This window comes from Podarcis tiliguerta (assembly GCF_965153285.1).
Source record: "Podarcis tiliguerta genome assembly, chromosome: 16".
Lineage (NCBI taxonomy): Eukaryota > Metazoa > Chordata > Lepidosauria > Squamata > Lacertidae > Podarcis > Podarcis tiliguerta.
In genome coordinates, this window is record NC_139549.1 from 34,540,774 (window position 1) to 34,566,867 (window position 26,094).

General features: G+C 47.8%; 1 protein-coding gene across 1 annotated transcript in view; it reads right to left on the reverse strand.

Annotated features, from left to right (window-relative positions):
* The window catches only part of MMP17 (matrix metallopeptidase 17), a 157,023-nt gene that overhangs the window by 20,630 nt on the left and 110,299 nt on the right, over window positions 1-26,094 (reverse strand). The window contains exons 2-4 of the mRNA XM_083418305.1: window positions 24,359-24,491; window positions 15,423-15,549; window positions 1,923-2,206 (exon numbers count right to left, since the gene is read on the reverse strand). Coding sequence (XP_083274431.1) covers window positions 1,923-2,206; window positions 15,423-15,549; window positions 24,359-24,491 — 544 coding nt within the window. The remainder of the gene's footprint in view (window positions 1-1,922; window positions 2,207-15,422; window positions 15,550-24,358; window positions 24,492-26,094) is intronic.

Below are 26,094 nucleotides of genomic sequence, written 5' to 3' on the forward strand. Positions count from 1 at the left end.
CATTGCTGCCTCCAGCTGTGTGAGCAGAGCAGAGCTATCATCTCTAGGAGCCATTGATAGCCCTCTGCTCCATGAATTTGCCCAAGTCCATGAATATGTCCAAGCCATCTAAGTAGGTAGCCTTCACCACCTCCTGGCAGACTGATTTCCATAGTTTGACCATGTGGTGCATGAATAAATACTTTCTTTTATCTGCCCCAAATCTTTGGACGAAAACAGAAAATGACAACCTCCTCCCAGTTATTATTATTCTTAATAATAGTAATAATAATAATAATAATAAATTTATTTATACCCCACCCATCTGGCTGGGTTTCCCTAGCCCCTCTGGGCGGCTCCCAACAGAATATTAAAAACATGATCAAGCATTAAAAACTTCCCTAAACAGGGATGCCTTCAGATGTCTTCTAAACGTCAGATCGTAGTTTATTTCTTTGATATCTGATGGGAGGGTGTTACACAGGGCGGGCGCCACTACCAAGAAGGCCCTCTCCCACCTCTCACCTGGGAGCTTTCTTTTCCTCTCTCTTACCTGGAGAAACTGCCAGTGACCTGTTTCTCACTCGGGGTCCTTCCACCATCTACAGTATCTGCCACTCTCATTTTATTCTCTGTCTGTCCTTGCCAACAGGCCTTGGCTTGCAAAGAACCCAATCTCATTGTCAACAGCAAGCTGCCAATTAACAGCACACTGCTAGTGCAACATCTCCAGCCCGACTCCTTGGCTGGACAGCTCCACTGCTGCTTCAGCAACTCTTACTTTGGATTTGCTCCCGCTGCTACAGCAGTTGACCCACTGGAAGCCTTTCTCTTTCTTTTCTTTATACATATACATATACATATACATATACATATACATATACGTGTGAGTGTGTATAAATACACACACACACACACACACACACACACATCATTTCCAACAGTCATTTATTTTCTTATACAATGTTTTAGACTTCCATCAACCGCATCTGAAGATTTTTCAGTCTTTGTCACTTAGTCTACATTTCTTAATTTCTCTATTACTTTTGTCCTTAACTAATACCTCTTTTCATAGTCTTCATTTCAATATTTCGCATAATCCTCCTTACAAAACTTCTTGCAATCCTACTAGTGTAATCTGTTTATTACAATTTCTTTTCAAATAATTCAAGTATCTACTCCAGTCCTCTAAGAATCTCTGGTCCCGCGGGTTTCGAATCCTTCCTGTCATCTTATCTAGTTCTGCATAGTCCATTAACTTCATTTGCCACTCTTCTTTCATCGGTAATTCTTCTTGTTTCCATTTTTGTGCCAATAATATTCTTGCTGCTGTTGTTGCATATAAAAACAATTTACAGTCCTGTCTGTTAATATCCTCCCCTACAATGCCAAGTAAAAATGCTTCTGGTTTTTTTTTAAATAAATGTATATTTCAACATCTTTTTCATCTCATTATATATAATTTCCCAGAAGCTTTTCACTTTCTTACGTTCCCACCATATGTGATAAAAAGTTCCTTCTTTTTCTTTACATTTCCAACATTTGTTACTTACTTTATACAGTGGTACCTTGGGTTACATACGCTTCAGGTTACATACGCTTCAGGTTACAGACTCCGCTAACCCAGAAATAGTGCTTCAGGTTAAGAACTTTGCTTCAGGATAAGAACAGAAATCATGCTCCGGTGGTGCGGCAGCAGCAGGAGGCCCCATTAGCAAAAGTGGTGCCTCAGGTTAAGAACAGTTTCAGGTTAAGAACAGACCTCCGGAACGAATTAAGTACTTAACCTGAGGTACCACTGTACATTTTATACATGTATAAAGGAAGCCTTTCCCTTTCTATAGAGGTCCGTCCTCCTTTGGCCTCCCCCTTCCTCCCTCGATGCTCACGGAGGCAAACAGGGCACTCCCGCACATTTCCGCAGCTCTCTTACCCTGACGTACCTGATGATCGGAAAGTCCAATATTCATCGTCGTCAAAGTGAGTGTCCCCGGCAGTGTGGTGTTCTCCCGGGAAGAAAGCATGGGCGACTGTGCCGCCAGGACCGTCGAAGGGGTACCCGTCGTTGTGGTCCGTTTTGGAGAAGTCGATCTGGATGTCAGCATTGTTCCCAGCCACTTCGTGGAAATTCAGTGGTGTGATGTCGCTCCACACCTTCAGGGCGTAGTACATGAGGGCGCGGACTGTGTCGTGGCCCAGGTGAGATTCCTTGGGGAACGTGCGAACTCTGGGATGGAAAAAGGCAGCCCATGATCAGAAAAGAACAGCCCCAAACTAAATTATACTCAGGGTAAGGTAAAGGTAAGGGGACCCCTGACCATTAGGTCCAGTTGTGGCTGACTCTGGGGTTGCGGCGCTCATCTCGCTTTATTGGCTGAGGGAGCCGGCGTACAGCTTCTGGGTCATGTGGCCAGCATGACTAAGCCACTTCTGGCGAACCAGAGCAGTGCACGGAAATGCCGTTTATCTTCCCACCGGAGCGGTACCTATTTATCTACTTGCACTTTGACATGCTTTCAATCTGCTAGGTTGGCAGGAGCAGGGACTGAGCAACAGGAGCTCACTCCATCGCGAGGATTCGAACCGCCAACCTTCTAATCGGCAAGTCTTAGACTCAGGGTACTCAGGGCAGCCCTACTGAAATTAATGGATCCAAGTTAGTCTTGTCTGTTATTTTCAATGGAAGCAACCCTGGATACAGCCACCTTTTTTGGATGACCGTGACACATTTGTTTTATATATATATGTACAGTGGTACCTCGGGTTACAGACACTTCAGGTTGCAGACTCTGCCAACCCAGAAATAGTACCTCGGGTTAAGAACTTTGCTTTAGGATGAGAACAGAAATTGTGCGGCAGCGGCAGCGGGAGGCCTTATTAGCTAAAGTGGTACCTGTCAGGGAACTGCAGGCAGCAAGGGAGGAAAGAATCAGAGGGTACAGGGAGAGGTCTCCACTGGTTAGCAGTGAGTCCTCAGAGGACAGAGAAGGGAGCAGTGAGTCTGGAGAGGAAGGGGTGCTTCAGAGAGAGGGGGATCCACGTCACAGGGAAAGACGGAAGGGGCTGGGCCGTTGGCTCTGCTGGTCTCGAGGGAGAGGGAAAAGAGAAAGTAGTTAGAGCAACGCCTCCTGAGAGACGGGTCGCTTTGTTTATTCTGCATGTAACCTTGTCAAAGAAAGCAATAAAGAAAGGAATTTATGGCGTCTGGCCTCGAGAGTGTTTCTGCTAAGTGCAGCAAGCGCGGAGGGAGAAGGCACGCTCACAGTACCTCAGGTTAAGAACAGTTTCAGGTTAAGAACGGACCTCCGGAACAAATTAAGTTCCTAACCAGAGGTACCACTGTATTTATTAAAGATTTCTTAGTTTACAAAAATAATGTGCATTCTCTCTCTCCCCCCCCCCTTCCAAGTTGCATTTTCTACAGATCAGTTTCATTTGTTGTGAGACATTAGTGTTTTACATACAGTGTTAGGTTAAGAAGAAAATAGGGGGAAAGAGGGGGAGGAAGGATTGGTGAGTGGGGTGGGTTCGGGTGGCAATGCTTCTATTCTTCTACTTATTGTATGTGTGGGGTTTTGTGTACTCTTACTATTCACTTGTTGTATTTCCTTGGTGGTGAGAGAGGTTGAGGGTGGTCTAGGGTGTGGTTGGTTGTCTTTGGTTGGCTGTAGTGAGATTTGTTTTTGTGTGTGAGTGGGGTGTGTGTGTGTGTGTTTGGATCAGGTTAGCCAGATTGATTCGTATGCTGTTGGTGGATTCTTGTCGTTGTCTTGTTGGGCTGTGTATGTGAAAAAGGTGAACCATACCAGGCTGTAGGCATCTTCTTCTATTTGTCCCCATGTCAGTTTCAGTTTATTGGTTAGTTTTTCTAATAAGGCTGTTTCCCATCAAATGGTACAGTGGTACCTCGGGTTACATATGCTTCAGGTTACAGACTCTGCTAACCCAGAAATAGTGCTTCAGGTTAAGAACTTTGCTTCAGGGTGAGAGCAGAAATCGTGCTTCGGCGGTGCAGCGGCAGCAGGAGGCCTCATTAGCTAAAGTGGTGCTAAAGAACAGTTTCAGGTTAAGAACAGACCCCCAGAACAAATTAAGCACTGAACCAGAGGTACCACTGTATTTGATACCATTGGTCCATGTTCACTCCTAACAGGTCTCTCCAGTGCCTGGCTATGAGGCTTCTGGCTGCTGAGCATAGGTGGGACCATGACACATTTGTTTACTTATTTTACTTTGCCCACTGATACACAACCTTGCAGCAGTCATTCCACTGGGCGGCAGCAGAGGGAGGAAGAAAAGGCCTGCAACGGACACCTGCAGCTCTGCTGAGATGCCAGGATCATCAGCTGTCATCTGATGCCAGCCGTTCCATCAGCATGCAGCAGAAGGGAAGCAGGGCCACCCCATCCACTCTGCTGAGACACCAACCACTTTTGGCTCCTCCTCTCCTTGAAAAGTTTCTGATCCCAACTGGTTATTAGAAGAGCTTGTAATGAAGATGTGGTACCTGAAAACTGGTACACAAGTTTACCTATTTCCTCCTCTCTCCCAATCCATTTTCCTTTTGTGCTGTGACTTTTTTTTTAATGAGGGCAGAGACTGTCTTACTACTGATCTTTGCAAGCCGCTCTGGGAAGGTTTTCTGGCCAAGCAGTGGGGCAAAAACTGTTTAAATAACTAAAAGAAAGAAAGAAAGAAAGAATTCTAAGAATGAGAGTGTTAAAATTAGGTCTGCTGCTTGTTTGAAGAAAGCTTAGTTGATTAATTTGATGAGCTTTCAAGTGAGTGAATAAATCTGCATAAATGTGTGTGCAGTTTTGAAGAGGAAAAAGAGAGAGACACACATGTTTTGTGTGTCTTTAAGATTGTGCATGTGAACACACACACACACACACACACACACACACACCCCTCATTCCCCCATGTGACAGTGAATGACAGATGCCTCCTTTAAAATGGAGCCCTGCTTCCTGCAACCTTTGTAAACACTTACATTTAAAGTAATTAAGATTTGTTTTGAAAAAAAAAAAGCCATCTGATGAATTAGAGTGCTTTTTCATTTGCTTTAAAGGGTTTTTAATTAATCAAGCCGGTGAATTAATTAAAGGCTGAAGTCCCAATTAAAATTCCATGCCACGCCCTACTGTGATTTAAAGACAAAGTCAGGAACTCAGGGACCTGTAGCCATTGTTATAGAACTATGGAGCCGGGAGAAAACTCTGAAGCACATCTAGCTCAACCCTGTTCAGCGCCGGAAATCTGCAAACTGGCATTTCTGACAGATGGATGTCCCTCATCCCCAAAGGGTTAAGGACTATTTTTCCGGAAAAAGAAGTGCCGGATCACACCATGAACTCCTCTATTGTTAGAATGGCAATGGCACTGAAATATACTCAAGAGTCGAGAGTGGATTTCATGCTCTTTATTCAGCTCAGAGTGTGAGGAGGAATGAAAGTCCCCTCAAAGTATCTGCTTTATATACATTATTTACACAATGGGCTGATTGGCTAATTCCGGAATTCTCCTGTAGGCCAATCAGGTTGTGGATTCACTTCCATCTGGAGCTGGATTGGGTGGCTCCTGCAGACCAATCATACTGCTGCATTGTTCTAGGACCAATCAGATTACTGCACTCTGAATCCTATTGTTCTGAGACCAATCAGACTGCTGCATTTTGGATCCTATTGTTCTAGGACCAATCAGACTGCTGCATTTTGGATCCTATTCAACTCAGTACATAACAGGCGCCCACCTGAGAGGTGCCGGAACTGAGTTCTGGCGAGCCCCGGCTGAAAAAAGCCCTGAGCGTTGCTGCCTCCCTTTGCTTCTTTGATCAAATCTAGAGCTCTCCACAACTGGAAGAATCTGGAGCCATTTTTCTTTGGTGCAAGAAGCAACTTTGCTTGTCGGAAATACAGCGAAGTAATTTTCCTGGTTTTTTCCCGTTTCTTTTTTTAAAAAATGAAAAATGACTGGTTATCTACAGGCAACAGTCTCCTGCTGAGACCTTTAAGATTGAAACGAAAGGGGGGAGACGGAGAGCGGTGGAGGATTTGAAGCGAAGGAGGAGAGCAGGAGAGAGCAAGTTTCGTCTCTGGAGGGGCCACGCGGTGTGGCGCTCTCAAAACCAAGCGCAGCTGCTGCCTGACAAGAGCAGCAATTAGCCTGAGAGAGTCCCCTTGTGTACCAGCCAATGCCACAGGCTCGGTCTTGTCACGATAGAGCCGGTGAGTCCTTTTCAAGAAACCCGCAACTTTCAATTTGGCCTGAGCGAAGGAGACAAATCCAGTTATCTCCCAGTGCCATGGGTCTGGAGCCAGTTAGCAGTTGATTTGCGCAAAGTCCCTTAAGAATCCGATTGGACAAATTCATTAGTTGGAAGCGTGTTTGCTAATGAATCCCTGCAGGACACAGAGAGGACGGCAGAGGCTTAGTTATCTCTTCTGTGGCTTCTTCTGTTGCTGTTTGTGAGCGTCCCTGCCCAACCGAACACACTGTCCAGCTTCTCAAAAGCAGGGCTGCGCAGATCAGACTCTCTCACCCAAAATAAAAAGGGAACCCGCACACTTAGAGGTTTTTATTTCTTTACGACAGTGATGGCCACTGTGGCCACACGCCTTCCTGGTGAACCTTCCAGGGGCCACATGGCAATGGCAAATGGAGCCGGTGGAGCAATGAGTGTGGAAGTTACTTATAATATAATAATAATAATTTATTATTTATACCCTGCCCATCTGGCTGGGTTTCCCCAGCCACTCTGGGTGGCTTCCAACCGAATATGAAAAACAATACAGCACCAGAAATTAAAAACGTCCCTAAACAGGACCACCTTCAGTTGGCTTTTAAAAGTAAAATAGTTGTTTATTGCCTTGACATCTGCTGAGAGGGCGTTCCACAGGGCAGGCGCCACTACCGAGAAGGCCCTCTCCCTGGTTCCCTGTAACCTCACTTCTCGCAGTGCGGGAACCGCCAGAAGACCCTCTGCGCTGGATGTCAGTGTCTGGGCTGAACGATGGGGGTGGAGACGCTCCTTCAGGTATACAGGACCAAGGCCGTTTAGGGCTTTAAAGCACTTTAAGGGTCAGCACCAACACTTTGAATTGTGCTTGGAAATGTACCTACTTCTGTGCAGTAGGTTAGTTCCTACACACACACACACACACACACACACACACACACAAACACTTCTCTATCCAGGTGTCATAAGAATATTAAGGTATCAAATATAGAATAAATATTCATAAATGCACACATATCTATATATATGAATCAAGTGCATGAAATAGTATGGGAGAGCAATCCTGGAGCCATTTTGACTCTCCCAATGACCTCAAATTCTGCTCTGGTCAGACCTCACTTGGAGTACTGTGTCCAGTTCTGGGCACCACAAAGGCCTGGAAATGATGCCTTATGAGGAACGGCTAAGGGAGCTGGGCATGTTTAGCCTGGAGAAGAGGAGGTTAAGGGGTGATATGATAGCCATGTTCAAATATATAAAAGGATGTCACACAGAGGAGGGAGAAAGGTTGTTTTCTGCTGCTCCAGAGAAGCGGACACAGAGCAATCGATCCAAACTACAAGAAAGAAGATTCCACCTAAACATTAGGAAGAACTTCCTGACAGTAAGAGCTGTTCGACAGTGGAATTTGCTGCCAAGGAGTGTGGTGGAGTCTCCTTCTTTGGAGGTCTTTAAGCAGAGGCTTGACAACCATATGTCAGGAGTGCTCTGATGGTGTTTCCTGCTTGGCAGGGGGTTGGACTCAATGGCCCTTGTGGTCTCTTCCAACTCTATGATTCTATGATTCAAATATTCCTCTGCAGGAAGGGAGGCAAATGGAGAAAGCCTTCCCATTGTTTTTTTGCTTGCACATTCTGCCTTAAGGGCGTATTTGTGTATGAAAAGGGTGAGCCTGTGACATGGATTCAGGAACTTAAGTATTAAGCATCACAAAAGAATGGCCAGGCTGCCATTACCTAATGCAATCAGTGACCATTATCAGGTATCCTGGCAGACAGGATTACTGCTGTAGATGCCTCCTTCTGTGATGTAGGTATGATGTTTTGGGGGTGGTGGTGGTCTTGGGCTACAGGGTGGGCAATTTCAAAAGTCTATATAAGGGCTTGTGCACCATTGTTCAGGGTTCTCCTCCCTCCTGCGTGTGGTGAGTGGGGACCCTGTTACAACAGTTCCCTGAATAAAGATCAGGCTTACTAGCCGCTTTGCTTCTCAGTCATACCTCAGGTTATGAACGCTGCGGTTGTACATTTTCAGGTTACAGACCACACTACACCTGGAAGTACCGGAATGGGTTACTTCCGGGTTTCGGCACTCGCACATGCGCAGAAGCTCAAAATGATGTCACACGCATGCGCAGAAGTGCCGAATTGCGTCACGCGCATGTGCAGACGCAGCACTTCAGTCTGTGAACGCTGCGAGTTGCGAACGTGCCTCCCGCATGGATCACATTTGCAACCTGAGGTATGACTGTACTCTGGTTGGCCTCTGTTATTCTCTCCTACTGATAGGGAACCCACGTAAGCAGTGGCGTAGCGTGGGTTGTCAGCACCCGGGGCAAGGCAAGTAATTTGCACCCCCTAACCCGTGGATTTGCGCCCCCTAACCCTAACCCCAGATGTTGCGCCCGGTGCGCCTGGCCCCCCCTGCACCCCCCACGCTACGCCACTGCACGTAAGGACTCTATACGGGCTCTGGAATACCTCCATAAGGGAAAGGGAGCAGTTTTTTCTTATAACACAGGCAAGCAAAAGGCACAATCAGAGTTCAAGGACACATTCCAGCCAGGCAAAAGAAACTCAGGGAGAGTGCAAGGCAGGGCTGGTGAGAGGTATGGTCCGGGGGGAAGAGTCCCCAGGGCCACAGAGAAAGAACCAGAGGGCCACATTTAGCCCTGGGGCTTGATGCTCCCCACACCTTTCTGGAAGATCTGAGCAGGCCTTTTGACACCCTCAGGATCCAGTGGGTTAGGCTTCCAAGCCTCTGAGTTCTGTGCCAACAAACAAAATTTTAACAGCTTGGCGCCCTTGATTTCTGCCTCCACAAATCCCCATTCTGCTTGCCCTGCTCCCTGGCCTTGTCACACAAAGCAGACAAGCATCCGCAGCTCACTTGGCAGTGGCATGTTGACAAACAGCTCTAGTTGCTGACCTGCCTTTTTCTTAAAATGGCATCTTCTAACAGCATACGAATCAATCTGGCTAACCTGATTCAAAAACACCCACCCACCCCACTCACACACGAAAGTTCACCACAGCCAATCACAAACAAGCAACCGGACCCTAGCCCAACCCCAATTTCTCTCACCACCAAAGGAACACAAGTGAACCCTCACAGACTACGCTGACACAAAACCCCACACATACATTAAGCAAATTAGAAACATCGCCTTCCGACCCCACCCCCCTCACCTTTCCCCCCTCCACCTCTCCCCCCTTTTCTTCCTAATGTAACCCTAATGTCTCAACAAATGAAACTGACCAATGGAAAATGTAACTTGAAAAAAGAGACATTGCACATACCTTTGTAAAACAAGAAAACTTTAATAAAAATATTAAAAATAAAAATAAAAATGGCAGCTTCTTGAGCAGAACTAGTCCCTGGGACACGAGGCATGTTTGGGAGGGTGGGTTTGCCATGGATGTGGCACAAACAGGCTCTGTGGAGGACACAAAGTTGTGCCGGAATGTAATTGTGAAGCGGCAGGCATGCTTTCTTGCTTTGTGTTGCTACCTGGCCACACCTGGCTTAGCTCTTTAGTATATCCTTCGGGACACTCAGCTACTTCAGAGATTTGACAAAAAAACAAAACAAAACAGATGTCCAGAGCAGCTTAAAAAGCTCAGGTCTAATTATGGATGCAAGGAGACACCATTTTCCATTTTCTACCTTTTATTTGTCACACGCGGCACTGTTTCCATTCCACTGCAGTTCATCCCCTGCCAAAAAGTATGCCATTCACCTCACTGCCTCACCTGAGAGAAATGACGCAACTTGCATTATTTCTGTAACCCAGTTAAGTACATGACGTAAAAGACGTTGCCATTAAATTGTTCCACGCCGTTCATTTCAGCGCGAAGGAAACGCAACGCAAGCAGGAGGGAAACAAAACCAATTATGGACCGAAAGCAACAGCAGAGAACGTATTCGCTGGATGGGTTCCCATTCCGGTTCGTGGGATGAATAAGCAAACACTGGCAATTCCTGCTCCCACATTCCCATTTTTAATAGAAATCTCCGACATCTCGAGATCTGATTCATATGTTACCCAGCTGGTGTGGGTGCTGCTTCCTCATATCCGTATCTCAGAAATAATGTGGTAACAAATGAGTTGGCTTGAGAGCTGAAACAGAAGCTCAGCGTGAGGTTTTCTACTTCTGGACTGAACAATGTTTAAACGGAAGCAGGGGGATCTTAGTGGTTTGAGTCTTCTCCTTGGGGCCACCAATCTTGGATCCAGCATCAGGGGTTGACGCTGTTGAGCCCCAGTTGGGGGCACACCGTCAATGCCCCGAGCCTCCTGCCTTGTTGCTGCCTGTTTGCTTGCAGTTTCTCCATGGCAAGCAGAGAGAAGAAGGAGCAGGTTAGGCTGAGACCGGTGACCATAAGGTCACCCAGGGAGCTTCAAGGCTGAGTGGAAATCTCCAGGTCAAACTCCAACACTAACCACGGCACCGTTTGTACACAATCGGGTCCAGAGGGCGAGGCAAGGAGAAAGAAGAGGTGCACAGCGGGTATATCCATTTGGGGCACTAGTCCAGCAACTTCTGGGGACGCAGCTGGCGCTGTGGTCTAAACCACTGAGCCTCTTGGGCTTGCCGATCAGAAGGTTGGCGGTTCGAATCCCTTCGAATCCCATTGCTCTGTCCCAGTTCCTGCCAACCTAGCAGTTCGAAAACACGCCAGTGCAAGTAGATAAATAGGTACCACTACGGCGGGAAAGTAAACGGCGTTTCCATGCACTTTGGTTTCTGTCACGGTGTTCCGTTGTGCCTGAAGTGGTTTAGTCCTGCTGGCCACATGACCCGGAAAGCTGTCTGTGGACCAATGCTGGCTCCCTCGGCCTGAAAGCGAGATGAGTGCTACAACCCCATAGTTGCCTTTGACTGGGCTTAACCATCCAGGGGTCCTTTACCCACCTTTTATCTTATCAGCAACTTTTTTGCTCACTCTTTTCTGCTCACTTTCCCTCAGCAAGCCCCCACTTGCTTTTTTTGGGGGGGGGGGAGTTGTTTTGGAAATATCTCACTCCCCCCCAAAAATAAGTCTTTGGGCTTTCTGGGGATTTTTTCAACATTTTTCTTTAAAAATCCTCATGGACGCCATTTTGACAGTGCAATTCTCGGACGTGTCTGGGAAAACCCAGACATATGGCAGCTTAAGGGTTAATTCTGTTAAAGTCACCTAGCCAAGAAGAGGATGGGCAGAGGTGTTGCTTAGCAACCAGCATGATCTTTGCTGAGGTAGCACATGCTCTCTGATGGGCTGTGCCGTTCTGAGATGTTTTCACCTGTATGTTTCGTTGAATGTCACCCTGTACTTTTAAGGCGTGACTTTTGCTGTTCTCCTTAAATCATACACTGTTTTTGTTCAGTTTCCTCAGTAAAATGTTACCAAGATTTCTTTTCTTTCTGGACTCTCTGGTCGGCATTAGTTAAGGAACTTTGCCAACAGCCAGCCATTGGCTCTACCTATCACTGGCTCTGTTTGGCTCCACTTACTTCTTTTCTTTGGCTACTGCCCTACAAGTCCCAATGGGCTTGCCAAGCACAACTGCATTTTGTAGTAGCTTCACAGGAAGCCGCAACTGAACCACAGCTCCCTCATGTGTGTGCATGTGTGTGCGTGTGCAATTTGTTCCACAGTTAACACAATAGAAAGCAATTAATATTAGCATTAATATTCTACCTGCCCCCCTACCTAGTAATGCAAGCTGTCTCCAGGGGGTGGGGGGGGTGAGCGCTGTTGCTCCTTATTGTGACTCAGCAACCCTCCACCTGCTCTTTGCTGTAAGCCTAACTGGCATTTGAAAGCCGGCTGAGAGCCAAGCCGTCTGCGGGGATTGTTTTGGCATCAAAAGACCACGCAGAGTCGATGACTTGAAAAAACACAGAGCTCTTCCTTTCATTGAGATTGACAGCAGCCGGGTTGAATCGCTGTGCGGGGACGCTGAGTCAGCTCACAGGCCTTGCTCCTACGATTGCTGAGTCAGCTTGCCAGTCTCAGTATCACCAAGTCCCCGCTCGCTTCTCTGAGCAACGAAATATGACAGGCAGGGTTATGCCTGAGCAATTTCATGAGAAAGGAGAGAAATCTTTTCTCCTGGCCTCTCTGGCTCCAGCATATTGACTTCCATGCTGATCAGGGATCATATTCCTTTTCTAAGCCCTGCTCCTAGGAAATCAACCACTACACATCTCTTTGTGTGGGTTGCTTTGTTAAAATGCTGTTTAGAGCGAGCAGCTAGATCAAAGTGATTGTGTTCTGGGGTTCAGCGTCTTCCCCAGGGTCTTTGCAAAGGTGACTTTTCAGGTGGTGAAAGATCTGAGCTGCTCCAGACTGATTTTTTATTTTCCACAGGTGTGTTCTGCAACATGCCATTGATGCAGTGATAATTAAGTACTTGTTAAGTTCTTAATTCGTTCTGGAGGTTCGTTCTTTACCTGATACTGTTCTTAACCTGAGGTACCATTTTAGCTAATGGGGTCTCCCGCTGTCGCCGCACGATTTCTGTTCTCATCCTGAAGCAAAGTTCTTAACCCGAGGTACTATTTCTGGGTTAGCGGAATCTTAACCTGAAGCGTCTGTAACCTGAAGCATCTGTAACCTGAGGTACCACTGTAGTGGCAGTTTTATACTGGACATAGTTTGTACATTGGCCATATCCACACCATACACGAAAACAGCAATGATACCACTTTAAACAGCCGTGGCTTTCCCCAAAGAATTATGGGAGATGTAGTTTGTTCAGGGTGCTGAGAGAAATTAGGAAACCCCTATCCCCCTCACACAAGGACAATTCCCAGAGTTCCCTGGCTGTTAAACCACACTGGGAATTGTAGCTCTGTGGAAATGTAGCTCTCGGCAAAATGAGTAAAATCAACGGTTTAAAGAAGACATTCTAAACTAAAATTATAGATTAAAATAGGCATCAACTTTATTATACAGTCGTACCTTGGTTCTTGAACGCCTTGTGACTCGGAATGTTTTGGCTCCTGAACACCGCAAACCTGGAAGTGAGTTTTCCGGTTTGCGAACATTTTTTGGAAGCCGAACATTCCTGCAGCCAATCGGAAGCCGTGCCTTGGTTTTCAAACATTTTCGGAAGTTGAATGGACTTCCAGAACGGATTCCGCTTGAGAACCAAGGTACGACTGTACTGGGTATCCAGTATATTTTGTTCTTGTTTAACCATTATACATTTATATTCTGGTTACTAATTTTATACAGCCCTTTTAAAAAATGTGAAAAATACACATCAACTTTACATTGCCTGCCTGAACAGAAAAGTTTTGAGGAGGCACCGAAAAAAAATAGAGGGAAGGCACCTGCCTAAAGTCAATGGGTGCAGCAGCTGCCGCACTAAAAGATTGGTCCCTTAAAAGTGCAGAATAAATATTATTTTGTACTTGTTTTAAAAGTGCCAGTTCCACAGTTCTAAGTGCCTGAACGGGCAGATGGCTTAATGTTGTTCAGCACAAAGAAGAACAGAAGACTCAGGAATATACCACTGGACAACATAAAGGAATATTCACAGAGGCCTGTTTATTTTTTATTACAAGCTGGGAATCCCTTTACGATTTCCGAGTCACTCCTGTCGGGCTTTGTGTTCACCAACACCTGTTTTTTGCAAGCGGCAGCAGGGGGCGCTCTTGCCACACGGAGGCCCCAGAACTAAAGCGCATGAGCTGCGGTGCTTGGAGTTCCAGCCTGCCTTTTCCCCTGGGGACAGCAGAGCTCCAACTACTGCGGTTGTTAAAAATCCAAACAACAGAATAAATCAAACGCAAACCCCCACATTTATCTACTTTCCACTTGATCTCGGTTCAACCTGTTGAGGACTCTGGTAACGATGTTCTTCCCCAGCACAGGAGGACCATTAAGCTGAATATCTCTCCTGAAAGCAGCCAAGCCCTCCTGCAAGATAAAGCTGTCACGATGGCCGCCACCAACTGCTTGGGAACCCCAGTGGGGAGGGTGCCATCGTGCCCATGTCTGGCTCGTGTGCTTCCTAGAAGCAATAGTATACCACTTTAAACAATTGTGGCTTCCCCTAAAGAATTCTGAGAACTGTACTTTGCTAAGGGAGTTGTTAAGAGACTCCAATTTCCCTCACGCAGCTACAATTTCCACAGTGGTTTACCTATCAATTGCTCTTCCCAAGGAACTCAGGGAATTGCAGCTCTGTGAAGGGAATAAGGGTCTCCTAACAACTCGCAACTCCTTCGCAAATAGAAGGGGAAGAAATGGAGGCAGTGAGAGATTTTACTTTCTTGGGCTCCGTGATCACTGCAGACGGTGACAGAGGTCACGAAATTAAAAGACGCCTGCTTCTTGGGAGAAAAGCGATGACAAACCTAGACAGCATCTTAAAAAGCAGAGACATCACCTTGCCAACAAAGGCCCGTATAGTTAAAGCTATGGTTTTTCCAGTAGTGATGTATGGAAGTGAGAGTTGGACCATAAAGAAGGCTGACCGCTGAAGAATTGATGCTTTTGAATTATGGTGCTGGAGGAGACTCTTGAGAGTCCCATGGACCGCAAGAAGATCAAACCTCTCCATTCTGAAGGAAATCAGCCCTGAGTGCTCACTGGAAGGACAGATCGTGAAGCTGAGGCTCCAATACTTTGGCCACCTCATGAGAAGAGAAGACTCCCTGGAAAAGACCCTGATGTTGGGAAAGATGGAGGGCACAAGGAGAAGGGGATGACAGAGGATGAGATGGTTGGACAGTGTTCTCAAAGCTACCAGCATGAGTTTGACCAAACCGCGGGAGGCAGTGGAAGACAGGAGTGCCTGGCATGCTGTGCTCCATGGGGTCATGAAGAGTCGGGCACGACTAAACAACAACAACAACAACTCACAGCTTCCTTAGCAAAGCACAGTTCCCAGAATTCTTTGGGGAAAGCCACAATGGTTTAAATTGGTATGATACTGCTTTAAATGTGTAACTGCAAAGTTGGCCACCATCTAACGTCCCCCGGCAACAAATCGGAATGCGTGCTCAGCAAATACCGAACCTCCCTGCAGGCTTTTTTTTGGGCAGCAAACGAACAGGGATGAATGTTCCACAGACAGGCTACCTTGAAGTGCCCTCTGATCAGCAGTGGCCCCATTCAAGCATGCAAATAATCACGGACGGCTGAATCAGCCCTTGAGCCATTCCTCCCCACCGGCACTGCAAGTGCAAAAGATTTAACAGCCAACCTCCAAGATAAGTTCCTTTTGTTCCACTTGGTTGCTGACTGAGCATGCCTCTTCCTCCTTGCCTCCGATTCAGCGAGATCAGGGAGAGAGCACCGAGGTGTCTTCATCAATTTCAGCGTGGCTTCATCTATATTTCAAAAGAGAAAAGTCACTCAGGCCGGGGAGATGGGGAGAGTTTCTGCCTTGAAACAGCAACATCAACAGTGCATTTCCATAACAGCTATTTCAGATATGAAACATACCTCCCCACCATGCACTATAGGTAAAGGTAAAGGGACCCCTGACCATTAGGTCCAGTCGTAGTCGACTCTGGGGTTGCGGTGCTCCTCTCGCTTTATTGGTTGAGGGAGCCGGCGTACAGCTTCCGAGTCATGTGTCCAGCATGACTAAGCCGCTTCTGGTGAACCAGAGCAGCGCACGGAATAGGCGGTACCTATTTATCTGCTTGCACTTTGATGTGCTTTCGAACTGCTAGCTTGGCAGGAGCTGGGACCGAGCAACGGGAGCTCACCCCGTCGCGGGGATTCAAACCGCCGACCTTCTGATTGGCAAGTCCTAGGCTCTGTGGTTTAACCCACAGCGCCACCCGCGTCCCCACCATGCACTATACAAAGCAGCTAATATAGGAAAGTGGTCAATATCCACTGATTCATGTAGCTCACTATTCCCTGCACTGGTTGGCAGAATTTCTCTCCAGGATTCAGACAGGATTCTTTCATAGCCTGACCTGGAGATGCTGAGGATTGAACAGATGTCCTGGTGCAGAGCCATAGTTTTTCCCGACAGAGAAAACACGTGTCTGAATTTGCATATACCCTGCTGTAGATGCAACCAGAGTATTTCAGAACTGTTTGCTCTGGTTGCTAATAAGATATCATCTCCTAAAGCAGCCTGGAGGAGTGTTGTCTAGCAATAAATATAATATGCAGAAAAACAGCACTATTCAGAAGTATGCAAAAAAATCCATAATATAACTTGTGTTTGGCATTCATCTGCTGCTCTGTTCTTTTCCTCCTATTAAGCGAGTATTTAAGACTATTTTATTTGAGTGTGTATTTTTTTATTAAAAAAACCAGAGCCCGTGTTTATTATTATCATTTACATGCCCAGGTGCAGATACCCGCCTCCCCCCCACCCCGAAGCCAGACACCAGGTAAAACGCAGGACAACATACTTGGGATTAAAACGGCCACAGCTTTCTTAATTTCAAATGTAGGAAAACCTTGGCTTAGGCATTGGGCATGTATCCCTCTCAGCCCCCTTGCTGGGGGTCTGAGGCAAGACAGGGTCAGTTGGCGATATGGGATACTGCAAAATGTTTACACAGCTGGTCCCCAATCCATGTTGCTGAGGGGAGTTCTATGACCCACCACTGTGTGCTTGTGGTCTGAGACTCCCCTCAATACCCCCTTTAATGGGGTCGCTGGTATCACCACCGCAGGTGGGGTGTGTCACCACACCACCCCTTCTATCGATTGATGAACTAGACTGGATTCCGTCCAAGGCCTAAAACTGTCAAAGGTGTGATCATTGCTATGGGGAAGGCAAAACCTGCAGAGCAGGGCAAATTCCTTCCCGGCTCTGAAAGACAGCAACCATCATCCGACCGCAGCAACATTCATGGACCTGGAAAGGAGAAGGTTAGCCTGTAAAGAAAGAAACCGTTAGAGGGAGGGCTGACTGCACTGCCAGTGTCAGCTCCGGCCTCTTTTTAAATCTAAGGAGTGGACCAGAGTGAAGCCTGCGCTTCTACGGTCCTCTCCTTTAGCTCAGCCCCCTGGCCCGCTGCGGATTGGCTGATTCAAATATGGAGATTCGGTGGGAACCCATAGGCCTCTGCCCAGGGATCAGAGCAATGGCCCAACAGCACGGCGTGGCTTCGGGTGGGTGGCGGGGCTGCGTGTTGGGCCGCAAAATGTTGCCTACCGCCAGAGACACAGCGAGCGTCCATTATTAAATTTGTATACCGCCCTTCCCCTGAAGAGCTCAGGGAAGCTCACAGCATTAAAATACAAGATAAAAACAACACAAAATACAGTGGTGCCTCGCAAGACGAAAAGAATCCGTTCCGTGAGTCTCTTCGTCTAGCGGTTTCTTCGTCTTGCGAAGCAACCCCATTAGCGGATTAGCGCTATTAGCGGTTTAGCGGCTATTAGCGGCTATTAAAGGCTTAAGGGATTAGTGGATTAGCTGCTAAAAGGCTATTAGCAGCTTAGTGCCTTAGAAAAAGGGGGTGGGGAGCGGAAAAAAATCGCAGGAACTCACAAGACATTTTCGCCTTGCGAAGCAAGCCCATAGGAAATTCTTTTTGCGAAGCACCTCCAAAACGGAAAACCCTTTCGTACAGCGGGTTTTCTGTCTTGCGAGGCATTCGTCTTGCGGGGCACCACTGTACATAATGGAAAAGGAACGAAAACAAACCAAAACAATAACCCCCTTCCCTGCTCTACTGCTTCCCACAAACACAATTACAGTAAAAGGATTTGGATGTTAATCAGCCAAAGGCTTGGCTGAAGAGGAATGTTTTCGCCAGGCACTTAAAGGTCTTTAAAGAAGGCACCAGGCGAGTCTCCCGAGGGAGCGCATCCCACAAATGGGGGGCCACTGCAGAAAAATCTTGCGGACCTCTCATGGAGGAGGAACATGAAGAATTATATATTTAGACATGTCTGCTGATATATAGAGGTTTTTTTTTAATGACATTGTTTGCTGTAATTGTTAGGATCGTTTTTCATTTGTATGGTCCATAAGCCGCCTTAAGTATGATTTATCATTGAAAGGAAGCGTATTGATGCAGAATCGATCAGTCTTTGCTCCAACAGGAAAGCGAACATATCCAAGATTTATTTCTGATACCCCAGACCATGGCTTGAAGAATGGTCTAAATTGGCCCATTAGAAAGCTGTTGTCGTCCCCCCCCCCCCCGCAGTCATCGCAGACTCCTGACTCATTATGCATTTATAAATGATATAATTACTGCCTGAAAAATGACTCGGAAATCTGCAAGTTCATAACATCAGAACTCGTGGACACTCAATGGAGCTGAATGTTAATAGATTCAGGAACAGATGAAAGGAAGGACTTCATCCATGGAGGAGAGGGCCTTCTAGGGTTACTAGTCATAGTGGTTAGGATATCTCTCCACAGTTGGGTCCTGCTTATGGGTTTCCCATAGGCATTTGTTTGTTCCCTGTGAGAACAGGGTGCTGGACAAGAGGGGTCATTTGGCTGACCCAACAAGCTAGTATCATGTTCTTAAAGATTGGGAGATCTTTCCTTCCTATGCCTCTGAATACCTGGCAGTGAGGACCACGAGGAGGGCAGGCTTTTCATAGGCATCTGATAGGCCACTGTGACATCAGGATACTGAACAAGGTAGACCTTTGGTCTTATTCCAGAGGGCGCTTCTTATGTTATACCTGGAGGAGCATCTCCACCCCCATCGTTCAGCCTGGATACTGAGGTCCAGCTCTGAGGGCCTTCTGGCGGTTCCCTCACTGTGAGAAGTGAGGTTACAGGGAACCAGGCAGAGGGCCTTCTTGGTTATGGCAACTACCCTGTGGAACGCCCTCCCGCCAGATGTCAAGGAAACAAACAACTATCTGACTTTTAGAAGACCTCTGAAAGGCAGCCCTGTTTAGGGAAGTTTTTAATGTTTGATGTTTTATCATGTTTTTAATATTCTGTTGGGGGCCACTCAGAGTGGCTGGGGAATGAATGAATAAATTATTATTATTATTATTATTATTGTTGTTGTTGTTGTTGTTGTTGTTGTTCTTATCACTATTACTATTATTACACTCACTGTTTTTCTTTAAAGGTAAAGGGACCCCTGACCATTAGTCCAGTCGTGGCCGACTGTGGGGTTGTGGCGCTCATCTCGCTTTATTGGCCGAGGGAGCCGGCATACAGCTTCCGGGTCATGTGGCCAGCAGGACTAAGCTGCGTCTGGCGAACCAGAGCAGCGCACAGAAACGCCGTTTACCTCCCCACCGGAGTGGTACCTATTTATCTACTTGCACTTTGACATGCTTTCGAACTGCTAGGTTGGCAGGAGCAGGGACCGAGCAACGGGAGCTCACCCCATTGCGGGGATTCGAACCGCCAACCTTCCGATCGGCAAGTCCTAGGCTCTGTGGTTTAACCCACAGCGCCACTCGCGTACATAATGTCAATGCAACCCCTGAAGGTCCACACACAAGATACGTGCGGGGAATTGCTTCGAGTTTCCTCAAAAGGAAAAGCAAAAACAAAAAACAGGCACGTCCTGCCATTTCCAAGCTGCTCTTTAAGAGAGAACAGATTACACGCTCTCCTTTAAATTTAAGTGGTGTGCACTTCCAATTTCAACGAAAGCGCGGGCCAACCAATAAAAGCAAACTGTTCCTTCTTTTCGCTCCTGGGCACCTTGGAGCATCCGATAAGACGGGGGAGAAATAATTACATGAATTTAATTAGGAACTGAGAAGGAGAGTCCCGGCGATGTGGCGATAGGGGAGGGGGAGGCGGAGGATGGGAGGAGGGGAAGCTTGAAGAGCTGTTCAAAAGACAGTGGCTGCTGTTCAAAGCCTGAGTCACACAGAGCTGCCCTAAAAGCGTCTCTGCACTTGGCAAAGAAAGAGGGCATCATAATTAGCAGGTTCCTTCAAGCTTTTCCCGAAACCAGAGGGAGGGGAGCCCCTGGCCCAGGAGCTGCGAGTGGCCCTCACGTCCTCTCTATCTGGCCCTCGGAATTCTCCCCAGGCCCTGCCTTTACAACCCAAATGGGCTTTTGCCTGGCTGCACTGTGTCCTTGAACTGAAGATGCTTCCTGCTCGCCTGGTTGGAAGACAGCAAGGTCCGTGAGGTTGTGTGCATCGAAAGTAGCCTACTTAGAACAGTGGTGAAATGTACTCCCTGTTTGCCCCACCCACTTCTGCTTCTGGCTCCTCCCACCAGTGGCATACGACCCCCAGAAAGTTGCCCAGAAGGGAATTTTCCTCCCTTGGGGAGGAAAAAAGCTCTCTGTTCCTCTGAAACAGAGAGCCACTTTTTTGCTGTGGGCAACGTGGAAATCCTGCGTTGAGAAAACTAGGTAAAGGTAAAGGGTAAAGGGACCCCTGACCATTAGGTCCAGTCATGACCGACTCTGGGGTTGCGGCGCTCATCTCGCTTTACTGGCCAAGGGAGCCGGCATACAGCTTCCAGGTCATGTGGCCAGCATGACTAAGCTGCATCTGGCGAACCAGAGCAGCGCACAGAAACGCCGTTTACCTCCCCACCGGAGTGGTACCTATTTATCTACTTGCACTTTGACATGCTTTTGAACTGCTAGGTTGGCAGGAGAAGGGACCGAGCAATGGGAGCTCACCCCCTCACGGGGATTTGAACCGCTGACCTTCAGATCAGCAAGTCCTAGGCTCTGTGGTTTAACCCAGAGCACCACCCGCACCCCTCCTAGCCTTCTGCAAAAATATGCATAATTTCCTTCATTTCGCTTAGCTGTCTTAGGATTTTGGGTCGTCGTGGGGAGAGAAGAGGAGCTACCCAGCAGCAGCAAATAAGTACTCAGTCCTTATGGTGAAAGGTGAAGGGGGTTGTTTATACCTGTGGAATGAATTCTAAAGGACGTTAGCAGTTAGAAAAGGATGCTTTCAGGTACAGAGGGGGAAAACCAGTGGTTTTCCTGGGCTCCCACGGCAGTGAAATGAAACCACCTTTTCAGGAAGACAGCATAACTTGAGTCAAGGGGTCTACTCTGAGTAAAGCTTAGATGGCTACAACCCATTAATATTACTATCTCATGAGACCAGGGCCCTGTGGGATATGATTTCTTTCTGCAGGGCCTGAAAGACAGAGCTGTTCTGCCTGGCCTTTGGTTTGGACTCAGTCTGAGCCTTATGTTTCCCTCCCCTTATGGTTTTGATCTATGGGCTACTTTTAAAATGAGGCTGCTTTTTAAATTGCATTTTAACATGTATTTTAAATTGTTCCTCCCCCCGTCCCCATTATGTTTTTTACTGTAATTTTACTGGTGTTAGCCCTGAGCCTGGCTCTGGCCGGGGAGGGTGGGGTATAAATAAAAATTATTATTTATTATCATATTATTATTATTTGGTAATAACAACAATGCACAATCAACCGCCCCATATGATTTTGTCACAAAGCTGTGGCTTGTCTTTCACCTAGCTCATTTTAGCTGTGCTTAAGGCCAACTTTGATAAAGTCGTTAGCAATCTGCAAAGTAATTATGTGGGGAGGGGTGGGAAAGAAATAAAGCGAAACAGGGGCAGGAGGGTTTTTGGGGGCGTTGAGGAGGAAAAGGCATACCAGATGTCTGGACGGCTCACGTGTTTCAGAGGTGGGAAGACAGGCAGAGACAGAAGGCTCCACGCATCACATTGCGGAAACCCCCCACCCCACCCCAGAAGCGTGAGAAGCTGGCGAAATAATTGCCCGCCTCGGGTTGTCGGCCGCACGGGGCGACAAAACACCTGAGCCATGTAATTACTTCCCCGGGATGGCAGGCGAGACCGTCTGTTTCTCGCACGCAGGGATCCTTCCTCTCCCAGCGGAAGCTGCCAAGAGGCCACGAGAGCAGCTGCGGAATGGAAGGGTGATGCTACTGCTTCTGGTTCCCTTCTGGACAGACGGCTGCACTGGGCCCGGTGGGTTGGGGGGCAAGCCGCCTGGCCTTGCAAACTCTCCTCCAGCCTTTGCATAACTTTCATTTCATTCGAGTCATTCTGAACATATGTTACCGGTAACAGCCTTTCCTCTTCTGAGGGGACGAGGTGTTGTTTTCCACGGAATGCCTGCACTGTTGAGCTTACTCACAGCAAGGCGTTTCGGTCAGAGTGTCAGCCTGGGAGAGCAGGGTTCAAATCTCTGCCATGAAGCTCCCTGGGGGGTGACTTTGAGCCAGTCCCTGCCCCCCCCCTCTCTCCTGCCTAACCTACCTATCAGGGTTGTTGTCAGGATTAAGAGAGAAGGCGGGAGGAGAGAACCACATATGCCACTTTGAGCTCCTCAGATGGAAAGACAGTATAAGGTAAAGGTAAGGGGAACCCTGACCATTAGGTCCAGTTGTGGCTGACTCTGGGGTTGCGGCGCTCATCTCGCTTTATTGGCCGAGGGAGCCGGCGTACAGCTTCCGGGTCATGTGGCCACCGACCTTCTGATCGGCAAGTCCTAGGCTCAGTGGTTTATACCACAGCACCACCCGCGTCCCTTGGAAAGGAAGGATAGAGAAGTGCAATAAAAGAAACATGGTTTGTATCTAAGCTGATTTCTGCTGCCGTGTCTCGCTGTTTCATTGTTCGGGTCTGCTTTGCAATGGTCCAAGGCAGGGGTCAGCAAACGTTTTCAGCAGGGGGCAGGTCCACTGTCCCTCAGATCTTGTGGGGGGGGGCGGACTATATTTTGGAAAAAAAATGATGCAAGAGCACCATGAGCCCCGGTGACTGCTTACCTGTGTCTTGCGAGTGACAGGGGCTGGTGGCAGCGGTGGTGATGGAGGAATGATGAGCAGTGTGCGAAAGGGCTCCAGAGAGGGGCTGCTTAAAATGGCAGCCGCTTGAGCACTGCTGCTGCTGCTGGCACCAGCAAAGCCCAGCCCCCTTCCTCCTCTAGGCAGGGCAGGGAGAAGCCAGGAGGAGGGAGGGAGGAGGCGCCACTGCCGTGTGAGGGAGAGGGATGGAGAGGGAAATAACACACGCACTGGTGATCCACACAGCGATTTCCGGACCGTCTGCGGGCCAGATCCAGAAGGCAATTGGGCCTGATCTGGCCCACGGGCCTTAGTTTGCCAACCCATGGACTAAGGAGCCAGTTGCCAATCTCGTGCCATCCAGATGTTTTGGACCACAACTGCAACAGCCCTAGTCATCACCTTTTAAAAACATCTGGAGGGCATCAGGTTGGCAAAGGCCGGTCTGCAGACATACTAACCCGCACCTGAAATCTGAATCTACCAGACAGATTTCCACATTGCTTTCGTGTGATGTAAAAGCCGTTTCCAGAACCAAAGTGCTAATTTCTATGTTAGTTGCTTCCTGAAACAAAACCTCAGTTGCTATTAATGCGGAAATGAGTGCTAAGCTCATTCTGCATGCAAAGGACATGGTCAGCCACTAAGCCAGGGTCTGCTAGCGTGGCACCTGGGGCACTCTTGAGGTCTTTATCTGGTGCCCGTGAAGTCTCTGAGCCCCCTAACACACTGCCCCCTTGGGTCATAAGGTAGTGTAATGGTCACTCCCCACCCCTTGCTTGGAAAGCCGAAGGAAGAAGTTGAGAAGAATGACGCCCTTTTCTTCTGTCAACTCTATGTGCTTTTCAAGCTCAGATGAATTCTATTCAGTCTGACTTTTGCCTAGATTCCTTGGAAATGCAATGCGTTCTCTCTCTCTCTCTCTCTCTGGGAGGTGGGTGGTTTTTATCAAAGGAAGAGGCAGTGAAATGACCAGATGGGGTAGCACTCACAAATACAAAATGGGCCCACCAGCATTAAAAAAAATGGTACCCACTGCATTGAGCTATGTTGGACACAACAAATGTTCTCCCAATTCTCTAAAAAGTAAAGGTAAAGGTACCCCTGCCCGTACAGGCCAGTCGTGACCGACTCTGGGGTTGCGGACCCATCTCGCTTAAGAGGCCGGGGGCCAGCGCTGTCCGAGGACACTTCCGGGTCACGTGGCCAGCATGAAGAAGCTGCTCCGGCGAACTGGCACCAGTGCAGCGCACGGAAACACCATTTACCTTCCCGCTATAAAGTGGTACCTATTTATCTACTTGCACTTAGGGGTGCTTTCGAACTGCTAGGTGGGCAGGAGCTGGGACCGAACGACGGGAGCTCACCCCGCTGTGGGGATTCGAACCGCCGACCAGACGATCGGCAAGTCCTAGGCGCTTAGGTTTTATCCACAGCGCCACCCGCGTCCCCCCAATTCTCTACTCACCCAGAATCCCAGTGGTTTCAAGGCCGCCAAACTGCTGCATGGCCACAATGGCTTTGGTGAGCTCTTCCTGTGTTTGCAGTTTTCCTGTGATGGGGTCTGGAGGGGGTAGATAGCCGAATTTTGTCAGCCAATCCTGTTAAAACCAAAAAAAGGAGAAGGTTGGGAAAAGAAAGAAACGGTTCAATACGTCAAAGGGTCTCTTTAGTTCCACCTCACCTAGTCTCTCTGTGTCTCTCTCTCTCACACACACTCTTACATGTTTACACTCGGCTTCCACATTGAATGCCGCATCCCTCGTTAACAAATGGATGTGTCAGAACAGATCTATGTACATTACTTTAAGTAATGGAATCTGATGACCTTCATGCATCCCGGAGCTGACATTTAATTTTCCTAACCAGCTACAAAACACTTTTGATTACATAGGCGAGCAGGTATAGGAAACTCGGGGTTGAACTTCCATCTTGTCGCTAAAGGGGTCCTTGTGCGTCTCGGTGAGATAACAGCGAAGGGGAAGGTGATGATCCTTTCTCCCACTCCTGCTCTGGGCAAGAGACAGGGGTCTTTCAGAAACCCAGTGAAGGAGAAGATCTACTGTGAAACTAATGATGCCTAATTCTGAAGGGACCCCAGAAACCACTTCAGTCCACGTTGCTTAAAAAATTTGCTTTGAAAAGTGCATCATGCATGTATACAACATTTCCCTAAATTGTAAAGGTAAAGGGACCCCTGACCATTAGGTCCAGTCACGAACAACTCATCTCGCTTTGTTGGCTGAGGGAGCCGGCATACAGCTTCCGGGTCATGTGGCCAGCATGACTAAGCCGCTTCTGGCAAACCAGAGCAGCGCACGGAAACGCCGTTTACCTTCCCGCTGGAACGGTACCTATTTATCTACTTGCACTTTGACGTGCTTTCGAAGTGCTAGGTTGGCAGGAGCAGGGACCGAACAACAGGAGCTCACCCCGTCGCGGGGATTCGAACCGCCGACCTTCTGATTGGCAAGTCCTAGGCTCTGTGGTTTAACCCACAGCACCACCCGCGTCCCACATCATTTCCCTACTTCCTCCTAATTACTCAAAAAGGATAAGGCATAGGAAAGTTTTATTCACACCAGGGACTTTGACATGTGAAACAATCCAGTATAGCAATTTTAATCAAAGTATGAGACGTTGTAGTTTTATATAGTGGTACCTTGGTTTATGAACTCAATCCGTTCCAGAAGTCCGTTCTTAAACCGAAACCATTCTTAAACCGAGGCACGCTTTTCGTAATGAGGCCTTCTGCAGCCGGTCCCCTTCCACCATTCGGATTCCATTCTTTGACCGAGGTAAAGTTCGCAAACCGGGACACTACTTCTGGTTTTGCGGAGTTGGTAAACCGAATCGTTCTTAAACAGGACTGTTCTTAAACCGAGGTACCGCTGTACAGTATATATACAGTGATACTTCGGGTTACATAAGCTTCAGGTTACAGACTCCGCTAACCCAGAAATATCACCTCGGGTTAAGAACTTTGCTTCAGAATGAGAACAGAAATCGTGCTCCGGCGGCGCGGCTGCAGCAGGAGGCCCCATTAGCTAAAGTGCTGCTTCAGGTTAAGAACAGTTTCAGGTTAAGAACGGCCCTCCGGAACGAATTAAGTTCTTAACCCGAGGTACCACTGTGATGATGATCTGTCATGGAACAACACCACTGAAGAAGATAACAGTGGTTACCCAGACCTCATTGCTGGTT